Here is a 12269-nt window from a genome sequence, read left to right as displayed (position 1 = left end):
CTTGTCAGTCTCACCACGAGTGGAGAGCTCTCACACTAAGCTACTTCCTTCCCTTCTGTAATGTTTCTTGGGCAAAGCGGGAGGAAGGGTAAAAAGCCCTATTCCCATTCTGACATCTATAGGTTACGCAACCTCTAGCGGTATATGCACAACAGGTGAGGAACGGAGTGAAATTAGAAACAGGGCATAGTATTGAAAGAATGTGCCACTCAGGAGAGCTCTCCTGGGAAGCAGAGGGTGCATGTGTGTGCGGGAGGATGGGGGGGATGCAGACTTGTGTATTAGTGCTGTGCATGTGCATTTCTGTCTGAGGGGTACAGTTCTGCCTCCATCCACCCAGACAAATTGTCCTGCAAGCAACTAGCGTTGTTAGTCACTGTGCATTCTGAGCCTGTCATTTGTGTCACTCTGTACAGTCATAGCAGACGTGAAAGAGCTGCAAACGCTTGGCTGTATCCTGCAGATCTCCTGCGATGAGTGAGGGTGACAGCTGCTTGTGATCAGCCCCCCCGAAGATCTGATGCACGCTGTTTTAGAAAAAGGGCTAAAACATGGAAAATTCACCCTGCCACCCAACAAACTGGGCTCTGTTTGGTTTTTTATCAAAGCCTTTGTAAGGTGATTTGCAAACATCTATTGTATAAAGTTCAGTCAACCAAAAGGGAGAGAATCCTCTGTGGAAATCCTATTGCAAATTAAGGCCAAATAATACATCCATGTGCACTTTGATATCAAATATGCCTGCTTGGAGATGCTTGGGTGACTGAAAAGTTGAAGGGAATTAATGCTCCTGGAATCAAGGCTTAGATGTTTCACTTGGTGGCTTTAAATCCCTTCTAATAAGCCAGGACATGTAGAAGCCATTTGTGTTTATGTCTTTGCTCCTGGAGGGCCAGGCACTCCCGGTGTTCAGGCAGAGATTTCTTCCACTAGCGAGTGATATGGCAGGCAACGCAGACACCTGTGTCAGTCGCACACAGTAATATCAGGTGACACCATCTGAGGCTGCTGCAGATCAGCAAAAGCCCCACAGAGCTGTGCAATTTTTCTGTTGAGGATATTGCAAAAATGGACTTAATGAAATACATAATGAGAACAGGCGAGGATGTCTCAGCAGAGCTGTGCGGGTCTCCCACAAAAGCACTGTTTGGTGAGGCGCACACATGTCTTGTATTCATCAATACGTGCACACATCAAGTCATCTGTTTCTTGTACCTCCAAACTATTCAAGCTCTAACAGCTTTCCCTGGGAGGGTGAACGCACTGAGAATGGCTTTGGGCTTTGTTCGGATGCTGTTTGTCTGTGGGGTGTTTGGAGACAGACCCTTGGTGGACAGCAGGCCCCTCTGCCATTTTTGTTCTGTGTGTGTGTTTATGGGTGTGAGCATGTAGGACAGCGTGGCAGCTGGCCGCATGGCCTGGTGGGTAGGCCAATGGCTTGGAAATCGGGAGTCCTGCCTCTGCCACTCACCTGCTGGGTCACCATAGGCAAGTCACTTCACTTCTGTGCCTCAGTTTCCCCTCTGTAGAGCGTGTTCTGTGGCTTGCAGTAGTGCCTCGTGGTCCCAGACCCATTGTACCTAGCACTGGATGGACAGCCCCTCTGGATGGAAAAGGCTGCAGTCTACACAGACCAGACAGGGTAGGGGCAGGGATAGAACATACCAGCCAAGGGACCAGACTGTCTCCCCCTGAGTGCACATCCAGTGCCCAGCCTGCACAGGGGGCCCATGCGGAGCTGAGGGCTGGGCCTGAGGCCCAGGGGAGCTGTGAGTGTGACAGGAACGGATAGGATGGGAGCCAGTGCTGAGCACAGCATGGTTACCTTGCTGCTGTCATACGCAAAGCTTTGTAATCCCAGCCAGCCTGCTATGCCCTGGCTCTGCTGCAGCAGCTGGAGAGTCACACTCAGAACTTGTCTACACTACAAAATTAAGTCGACCTGTGTTCAATTTATAGCCCCCACAGTGATTACTGCTGTTTTTCATATCCATACTACCATGCTGTCGGTGGTGTGTGTCCTCACCAGGCAGACTTCCACCTACTGAAGAGGGGTAGTATGGGGGGCTGAGAGCCCAAGCTTACCCCCACGCCTGGTTCTCAGGATTCCAGCAGCTGCCGAGGATCCAAGTATGGAGCTCCGTCCCTGGAGCCCAGGTGTCTGCCCTTCTCCCAGCAGGGAGTGGGGCGCCAGGAGCCCCAGGGGTCAGCCGGGCTCGCAGTGGGGAGCTCAGCATCCAGAGCTTGGGTGGCTGCCAGGGTTCCAGCCGGTTAGCTCTCTGGGGAGCTGAGAGCCCAGGTGGTAGCTGGGTTCACAGCTGGAGCCTCCGCACGCTGAGCCCAGCATGGGGTTCGCAACAAGGAACCTACTAGCCTCTCTTGTCAATTTCACAGCTTCAGTGTGGACCCGTGACATTGACTAACAACAGCTGATGTAAGTATGGCAGCATCTACAGAGACGCTGCATTGCCTAACGACACCACATAAGCTCTACGCCTCTCGTGGAGGTGGAGTTATCTTGTGGGTGCAGCCAGGCACTTACATTGGCAGGAGCAAGGCTGTAGTGTAGGCACTGACATAGGTCGATGTAAGGCAGCTATAGTGTAGCCCAGGCCTCAGTTTCTCACACACCTTAACCCTGGTCCCTTCTCTGGTTCTGCTGCCTTTCCTCATGTCCCCCAAGTTTAACTGTGGCTAGGGTTAGACCTGCCTGTGTGAATCCCTGCCTCCTGGGAGGGAGTGCTGCAGGTGACTGAGATCACGCTGTTTTCGCTGTGTCCTCATGCCCAACTTCCTCCTCTCTGCAGGACCAGGTGGCTAGTGCAGCCTGCTCCCTCCTCAGGGCCATTTGCCAAAGTATAAGGTTCCTCCTGCCTTTTGCTGCCTCCTTTGGACCAGTTGGTGATATGTTTTATTACAGTCCTGATCCCGTCAGCAGCCAGGCCGTAACTCCACCGCATGGCTCAGCTGTGCACTCTGGGTCAGCTGCAAGGTCTGAGCGTGAGCTGTCCCATGCCACTGAGCTCAGTGGGAGCAGGGTCAGGCCCTTATCAGTTACCCCCACGTCCATCCCTCATCCAGGGAGCACTGTCATGATGTGTTCATGGGGCAGCACCCTGCGGACTCTGGGTGCCAGCCCCTGTGCAACCCTGGCTGTTCTCTCTCTTTGTCTCTTGTCTCGTTCTCCACAACAAGGCTCCAGCCTTGGGACCCCTCCTGTGGTGCCTGGCTCTCCCCAGGGGGATGCTGTCAGATGCCAGGTGTGGCTGACTAGTGTATTTTCCTGGAAATATTGTGCGAGCAGGAACACGAGAGAGCTCCCTGTAAAGCAATGTACAGAGATTCTAGCATCACTGGGGAGCACCCTCCCCAGCCTATCACTGGGTGAGCCACTGAGGGCTGTGAATGGGGGTCCCCCGGGGGGGTTGTCAGGATATGCTCCAGGTTTGCATGGCCATCTCCATCAGTTTCAGTGGAGATGGGCTCGTTTACATCAGCCCCGGAGTTTTGATTTCCCTGGGGGAGGGAGCCAACATTTCTGCTGGGTCCCAGCAGGGTTTTTGGTTGTTCCTCAGGCCTGGTTCTCGGTTCATCTTGGCCCCACCGTGTTAGGAAGTACGGCATGCGCAACGCAGGGGACGCAGGGAAGCCGGTGTACATGCACACTGCAAGGTGCTGGGGGTAGATTCCCAGCAGCCAGCCCCCGGACGTAGCACAGGTGCGGTGTATATGGACCGTGCTGTCTGGGAACCTGCACTGACTGTGTTTTCTTTCCTGCCGTAGAGCCCCTCAGCATACCTCTCGGGTCTGTACGGAGCCTCCCCCATTGGCGCCTTCCCACAGCAGCACTCTGTAAGTGCCCACTCTGCCCATGCTGGCACCGCTCGCCCTGCTTGGCCGCCGCGTTGCTCTCTTGGCTGTGATTCTGTCCGGTGCTGCTCTGCCATTGCAGCGAGCGTGCCAGGTCAGTGCCCCCCTGGCAGCCGGCGGCAGTGACACGGCCACTGGAAATGAGGCTGTGGAATCCAGATGCCTGCAGGGAAACGTTGAGTCCTTTTCAGAGTGCGTTCCCACTCCCCTCTGCACAAGCCAGCACATTGGCGCCCGTGCAGGGCTCCCCCGCAGCACGGCATGGCCTGGGCACCTCTCCTGTTTCTGTGCAGGCCTTGGTGCCAGAGCTGTTCCAGTCCCCGGCACCCAGAGGCCTGGTAGCGCGCTCTCACTGCATGTGATGTGATGTCGTTACAAACCCGAGCCCTGGGATTTAAACCCAGCCACCAGGAGGAAGCAGCAGGGGCTGTGGTTTTCTTTTAGCCCCCGAGAATTCCCCTCTGTCCCACTCACACCAGGTGGCCCATGGTGCATTTACTGTCTCTCCATGTGTGCTCAGCGGGGAAGGGGGTGATGAACTGAGCCTTGTAAAGGGCAGGTCAAGGACACATGGCAGGACCTTCCCTGTGCCGGGGTGTAGAGTGGTGGGGCCCCTTTCCCTGCAAGGGGCACGCGGGTACGGCTGCTGCAAAGGAGGGATGGCTGATGCAGTGCGGCACCAGGTGCTTCTGACGACCATGCAGAGAGCCGCAAGGAGAGCACCGGGTCCCTGGTGTCGCTGCTCTGCCTGTGTGGGCAGCAAGGCACTTCCAGCCCAGCTCCTCCACAGGAGGCTCATGGGTGGGGAGCCCTGGTGGCTCCTATGCAGCCCTGGGGTCCCCTCTGGAGCAGGGTCTGTAGTGCTGGCCTCCCCGAGAGTCTGCCCCAGGGGGTTTGGGCTTACGCTCCTGGGCTTTGCCCCTGAGAGTGGTTCATTGCCAGGCTCTCCCTGACCCTGAGCCCCTTCCCCGGCACTAGCCTGGTCCCAGGATGAGTACGGAGTTAGCAGTTCGGAGATCTGGCCGGCCAGGGCTGGAACACAGACGGGGGCTGAAGCCGCCTCTGCCTGTATATCGGGCTGCAGGACAAAGCCTCAGGAAGAGGCACCGTCTGCCTCAAGCCAGGAGATCCCCGGCAAGAGCCCCAACCTCTAGCTAAGGCAGCGGTTTTCTCCTCATGGGAACCACTGGCCTAGGGCTCCACGAAGGCCTCACAGCCTTTACGGATGAGCCAGAGATGAGCGACTCCCTGAAAACGCCCTGCCGCCGCCCCTGCCATTGCCTACAATTTACCCTGCTGGACCGTCTGTCTGGAGATGCCACTGCCCCTTCATCTACTGCCCTGGCACAGTGCCAGCCTCTCCACACAGCGCCCTGAGCACCTCAACCCCATCTCCTGGCACCGGCCCTTTCCCTGCTTGGCTCTAGGCTGGGACACTGAGCCACACACACACACACGCACGCCCCCCAGTGAGAGGCGGACCGAGCCCACCCACACAGTTCATGTAGGCCCCTAATGCTACCAGCCTGGGCTGGAATCGGGCATGGCCCCCACAGAGCAGGCTGGGTACCTCCATCTCCTGAGCCAGCTGATGCCTGGGGAGGTTGTAAAGCTGTCGCATGCTCCGGGCTCCAAGCGGGCATTTGCACATGGCCGTGGCCACAGGTGGTTTCTCTGTTCCTCCGCTGCACATGGGAGCTGCTATGGCAGCTCTCCTGGGCAGCTTGTTGCTGCTGCCGTCTTTGTGCCTGTGCCCTTTCTGGGGGGGGGTAGAACCCCAGGCTGGGAGCTGCCCCAGGCGAGGTCCTAGATAATGGACACACCCCTCTGGGCCAGGCTGTTCACCTGGGGGAGAAGTTGTGGGTGTTTGTTCCCATCGGGGGTAGAGCCACATGCAGCTCCTGTGAGGAAAGGAGTGTGACCTGGGGTCCTGTGCTGAGCCCTGGCGGAGTCGGGAAAAGACCAAGAGCCAACATTTCCCCAGAGAGAAGCCTGATGCTTCACTCCTACAGCCCCACTCGGTCCTCTGAAGAAGGGCCAGTGTCCATTGATGCTGGGTTTGGAATGGGCCTTGGAATGAATGATGGGTGCAGCCCCTTGGATGAGGAGACCAGGACTGGCATCTACTCAGTACCTTCCTGCAGCACGCACCAATGACTGCTCTGCCTGTCAGTTCTGTGCCAGTACAACTGCGTCTGTATTAGGGGTCCTAGCGCTTTCACTAGACCAATATAAACTCCCTACCCTACCCAAAATAGCTAAATCAGAATCAAAACTGTGTGTAGAGCAGCCTCAAATAGTACTTGCTTTTACCAGGGGCGTCTGATCTACCAGGACAGCAGAAATGGCCTCTAAATCTGCTGTAAGCCCTATCTGGGGGTCTTCTTTTCCCTCCCTCTTTCACCACGCTGGCAGTGTTTAATGATGATTATGCTGTTTTAGCCAGTCAGAGACACACACTGGGGACCCATCCTCTGGCAAATGCTCTTCTTTCTAGTGCTTAGGGGAGGAGGCTTTGAGAAACGCTCAGCGGTGGGTTGGATTGTTGAACCTTTTAAACATGGCACGATTGGATTGTTGGTTTTACCAAATCGAAACCTTGCACGAAGCAGCCGAGATGAGAAATGCAGATGGTAAAAGCGAAGAAGCCATGAGGAGAGAATGTTCACAGGCCCAGGACGGCCGCGTGGCTACTAGGTGGATCTCAAGGATCCTAGGGAAGTTTGGATTAAGAACTGGCAGGTGTGTTAGGTGTGCTCCAGATTGTGTGCTGAACATGGTATGTCAGCACTAACTAGGGACTTGCGAAAAGGGGCCAGTTGCCTGGCCTTGGTGGATGTGGAGTGGCCCCCGAATAAGGGAGCTGCAGTCAGAGGAGGAGGCCACATTGCTATGTGTGCATAGGAACCCCAGCCAAAGCTGTGGGTGTGGCTTCTGCTTCAGAGAGGTGACTTTTGCTTTTTGAAACAGAAATTGCCAGCTCTGGAGATCAAAGCCCTTCATCACCCAGGCAGGGGCTGCTGTGGTTGTAGCAGGCTAAGATTTCCCTCACCACCATGCCAAAACCACAGGAGCTGGTAACATTGCCTTTCCCCCAGCCCTTCCTCCAGCCCGTCCTTCTCTGAGCACTGGGATGCACATGTACTTGAGGACACTGCATCTTCAAGGGTCTTCCAAGCCAGAGCAGCAGAGGGGCACTGGTAAAGCCTGCTGGGCAAGGTGGTGTGTGTCCCTCCCACTCCCCTGCAGCAGGAGAGCAGGGCTGTGATGTGTGCCTCCATGCTCACCCGCTGTGTGTGAGTGTGGCCTCCTGGCTGCCCTGGGCATGAGTGTGGTGTGACATGGAATTGGGGGCAGGGGGTAGATCACAGCGGTCTCTGTATGCACATCACTTGGGTCAGCTAATCTGAGAATGCAGGTGCATCACAGGGCTTGCAGAAGGGGGAAGGGCCATGTGTCCATGACCAGTCGTAGCAGCATCCCAGCATTTCCTGCATGAGCGTATCCGGGAATCAGCCTAGGTTTCTAGCCATCACACTGCATTCTGGGGGCGGTAGCATTTCTCGGGGCTTTGCAGAGCGACACACGGTGTGCTCAGGGCAGTCAGGCTCAGCCTCCCGAATGAGCCCTGATTCAGTCAGCCTGTTTGAAAAGCAAGGGGGTTCATTTAAGCGATGCTCAGAATATGCTTGGCTTCCATCAGCTAGCTCCGCAGTCATACACAGCAGTGCTTCGGATGATTGTTTATGGAAATGGCTCTCCTAGACCTTTCACCAACACTTCCCATCATATTCTCACAGCTTGGCTGAGAAGTCCTGTTGTGGCTGGTGTGATTCCCTGGGTATGAGTTGCAAGATCAGGCCCGACAGTAGTAAGGGAAGATTCTCTTTGTTCAGGATCTTGACCTGTGTATCACTGTGTGTCTGAGCCACATTATCTGGTGACTTCTGTCTGCAGCTGTGGTTATGACCTGGGTCTGCTCCAGTTGCAGTTCTCCAGGGGAGTTCGAAGGGGAGTGGGCTGGGCCCTCCGTCTCCCCCAGATCTCACCTCTCTGACTGTGTGTCAGCTGGAGAGCCTGTGCGGAGACCCGCTCTTTGCTGTGTGCACCTACGTGGCGAGCAGTGAACCTGTCATGTCAGTGTTCCAGCCCCTATTGCCCTGGAAAGGGCTCAGAGCCCTTTGCCAAAGCTCACTGAGCAAGCCTTGCTCGTTAGGTCATTAACCCTGCAAGATGGATAAGGATCTTCAGTTTAAGCTGACGTGTGCGCAAAGCCATGTCAGCATCTCCCCCTTATTGGTGCAGTGGGGACAGTTACTGTTCTGCCGCTGGGCACTGCACCGGAGCCAGGACTAGTCGCTGGACACACAAACCCAACCCAGGGCCAGGCAGTGGGTGGGGGCAGCCTGCCTGTGTGCTGGGGTGAGAGCCGATGGCCAGAGCGGGGAGCCATGGTGCAGTGAACGTGGGGTAGTTCACTCTCCGACACCCCTGTGCCTTCCACCCCCAGGGGCAGGGAAAAGGGGGCCCCCAATTACCATAGTACACAAGGCCCCAAAATTTTTTAGCCTGGCCCTGGTGCTGGCAAGGGGACGGGACCCAGCTTTGGTACAGCATTAGCGGCAGCCTGCATCCAGGTCTTTCTGCAAAGCCCTGCCTGGCAGCACAGCAGGGGAGCAGAGACCCTTTCTCAAAGCCAGAATTAAAGACATTTAGATCCCGGGGGCCCTAGCGACTTACCCAGGGGCTGACGCCTTACCCGTGGCAGTTCTGTGATGGATCAAGGAGGAGCCTGGCATCCTGATCCCCCACCCCAGCCTCTCTTTGCTACGTCACGAGATCAGTCTAGCTGTCCTCGTACCTATGTTAAAATCAAGACTGGCATTTTCTAGGAGATCGTCCCTAGTTCACACCCACAGGAGTCCCTGGGGAAGGGTCTCTGATCTGTTCTGTGCAGGCACTCAGGCTGGGCCCTTCCAGCCCAGGAATATCATTTCTCTGGGCTGTGCGGATCAGAGCACATGGAAGCTGTCCACATACTTGTGCGTGATGATTTCGTTTGCATCGCAGCTGTCTCCACGCTTCTCTCTCCTGCCCTATCGCTCGCTGCACTGTGCCACACGCAGATCGCATCTCTTGCATGCTGCTCTGTGTGCCCACTTGTTTACGCATCATCTGAAAACTCAAGTGCCTGTTCAGATATTTAGATGCCTTCCTGGGGTGTAACATTTCAAATATCTAGGTCTTCATAAGCAGTGAAATGCATAACAATAAGAGAACCCTCCCACCCCGTCATAGGAGAAGAGCATGGTTTCATAGGCATTTTAGACATGCTCAGCTTTGCAGGTTTAATTTCTCCCGCAGGGGGCAAATCAGCTGTACCCCGATTGCATGCGTCCAAGAGCCATGAAATGGAACCCTGCCCTGCCTGCTGAGCGGCTGGGAAAGCATCAGGCAGGCCGGGTTCCGACTGAGAGCTCTGTGTTTGTGTTTGTCTCTCTCCTCTCAGTTGCCGGCCCAGGAGGTTGTGAATTTATTCATCCCGACGCAGGCAGTGGGTGCCATCATTGGGAAGAAAGGCCAACACATTAAACAGCTGGCGAGATTCGCTGGCGCCTCTATCAAGGTAAGCAAAGAGCCTGGCTGGCTGCCTTCATCCCCACCCTCCTCCTCTCGGGTGTCTTCCAGCCAACTGCCAAGCTGACACCGAGAAAGGAATCGGTACCTTGACACACTGGGGCTCAGAACCCCAGCAGTCAGGCACCTAAATCCATTTCAGGCTCGGGTGCCAAATGCTTCTTCATCTCTGTCCCCCTGAGGGCTCTGATCTCTCCCCTCCCGCATCATGTCTGTTGATGGTGACATCCTCTGGTGAGCCAGCGGGGGGATGTCACTCCAGAGTGTCTGCCATCCCCAAATCTCTCAGCTTCCGTGAGCTACAGGGGGTGGTGCTGCTGAAACCTGTGCAGCTCTTCTGATGTGGGGAATACCACCGCAATGGTGATTAGCTGACTACTCACAGGCAGGCATTGTACCAGTGCTGCTGGCCCCTGGGGTGGGTGAATGGGATGGTCCCCACCACACCGCTAGGGAAATGGAGGGGCAGAAATGCAGTATTCAGACCTGACCGCTTCAAAATGAGACATTTGTCAGAATGGCTCCATTTTCAGCCGGTCCCCACTAAAGGTGACAGGAGCTGCAGGTACTGAGCCACTCTGGCAGGCAGGTGCCTCAGTATGGACCTAGCTGCCTAATTTGATTCCCCCTCTTTGAAATTGTTGGCCAGAAGTTTGAAGTGATTTGAGTAAGGCCACTGATGATGAGGCCAGGATCTCCTGCCCTCCCAGTCCTACTCTAACCACTAGACATACTAACCCACAGCAGAGGAGAGAGACACATGCCACCGTTGATGCCTGTCTCTTCAGTGCAGCTTCCTTCCCCATCGATCCAGTCCTTGTTTTACTGGAGCCGCCTGGGGAGAAACCAGAGTTCAATCTAACCAGTGTCTGGGTGTAAGGAGCTTTGGGGAAAAGCATGCCAGCGTGAACCCCTCAGACAGGTGTCCTGGGTGCAGAGTGTGTTTCTTGTTGAACAAGACGGCTGCAAACACAAATACTTCTCTAATGGAATAGCCCCCATGTGCTTTCTAGTGCACAATTATAAAACCATCAGGAAAGCTGAATGGACAGGGATATTTAATGCTCGACACAGCCCAAGACCGGTCTAGAGCTCTGACTCACAGGTCAAGCCCCCCTCAGATCCTTTAGAAAAAGCAGGGTCACTTGGAAGATAAAATAGTTTGCCATGGTTGAATCACTGTAACGGGAGACTGAGTCTCCTTCCTGGTGTGAAGGACTTGCTCCACTCGCTCACCAGGTATCATTTATTTTTGCCTGCCACGAGGCTGCAGCAGAAGGATAGGGTACAACCCAGTACATTTTTCATGGTGAAAGTGCACCCATGGAAGAGCCAGAAGGACACCCCTGCAAATAAAATGGGTAGCACAGCACCCCTACTCCCTATATTTGGAGGATCTCTCTCCATCTCTTTTTTCCTTAGTTTTTCTTTTCTCAGAAAAGAGATATTGGAATTGGAAAAGGTACACAAAGGGGCAACAAAAATGCTTAGGGGTATGGAACGGCTTCCGTATGAGAAGCGATTAATAAGACTGGGACTTTTCAGCTTGGAAAAGAGGGGGATATGATAGAGGGCTATAAAATCATGACTGGTGTGGAGAAAGTAAAGAAGGAAGTGTTATTTACTCCTTCTCATAACACAAGAACTAGGGGCCACCAAATGAAATTAATAGCAGGTTTAAAACAAACAAAAGAAAGTGTTTCTTCACACAAATCACAGTCAACCTGTGGAACTCTTTGCCAGAGGATATTGTGAAGGCCAAGAGGATGACAGGGTTCAAAAAAAGAACTAGATAAGTTCATGAAGGATGGGTCCATCAATGGCTATTAGCCAGGATAGGCAGAGATGATGTCCCTAGCCTCTGTTTGCCAGAAGCTGGGAATGGGTGACAGGGGATGGATCACTTGATGATTACCTGTTCTGTTCATTCCCTCTGGGACACCTGGCATTGGCCACTGTCAGAAGACAGGATACTGGGCTAGATGGACCTTTCGTCTGACCCCGTATGGCCGCTCTTATGTTCTTAGTTACTTCCTATCCACTTCCCATGCTCCTACTGAACCCTACGCTGGGGGGGTGACCTGTGGAGCACTCCCATCTGTGCTCTCAGAGCAGTGTTCTCTGCCCCCTGTGCAGTGCTGCATGGGGTGGCATGGAATATGCATGGCAGCTATCTAGAGGGTGCTGAGCACCAGTTTACTAGGTGAGGGTCTATCTTCACTGCACAGTTAAATCAGGCTCCCTACCATACACAATAACCTCTGCCCTGGGTCTGGAGGTGCTTTAAGCCCTGGCTAGCTGACCCAGGGGATAGGTAGAACCCAGTCTCTCCATTTTAGCTCAGGCTGGAACCTTCCCGCTTTGTAGTGAGGACACAGGCTAAATCACTCAAGTGCTGATAGGCCTCCAATCCCTTCCCACAATCCCCCCCTTTCTGCCCCTCCCCCCCCAAAAAGGAACAGACAAGTTCATCTGCATTCATCTTAATTGCCTGGGAATTAATCCTAGAGTCTCAGCACAAAGACCTATGGGGTGTACCTCCAGACACACTGGAGTCAGAGCAGCCGTGTTCCCTGGAGGGACTATTAGTGATGAGACACCAGCAGAACAGGTAGTGCGGGGAGCTAGGCTGGAAGCAGTGTGGTCACGTGAACAGAGCAGTGCAGAGGGTTTAATAAAGTTCCACTTGTTCAGCTTACCCATCTCTAGCCTCACTCTTTGCAAATGAAACGCGGTGGCAGCACCAGAGCGGTGAGTTCTCT

The 12269-nt window shown here is 54.5% G+C and overlaps 1 protein-coding gene across 3 annotated transcripts in view; it reads left to right on the top strand.

The window, feature by feature from the left end:
• IGF2BP2 (insulin like growth factor 2 mRNA binding protein 2) overlaps positions 1-12269 on the top strand; it is a 101484-nt gene that overhangs the window by 77358 nt on the left and 11857 nt on the right. For 2 of the 3 annotated variants that reach the window (XM_039488296.1, XM_039488299.1), the window contains exons 11-12: positions 3784-3852; positions 9380-9496. In XM_039488296.1, the coding sequence (XP_039344230.1) occupies positions 3784-3852; positions 9380-9496 (186 nt within the window). The remainder of the gene's footprint in view (positions 1-3783; positions 3853-9379; positions 9497-12269) is intronic. The other variant, XM_039488297.1, reaches the window with a different exon arrangement.

This window comes from Mauremys reevesii, linkage group 9 (genome assembly GCF_016161935.1).
Source record: "Mauremys reevesii isolate NIE-2019 linkage group 9, ASM1616193v1, whole genome shotgun sequence".
Lineage (NCBI taxonomy): Eukaryota > Metazoa > Chordata > Testudines > Geoemydidae > Mauremys > Mauremys reevesii.
Note: the sequence above shows the minus strand (reverse complement) of the source record. Positions and strands in the feature narration are given on the sequence as shown.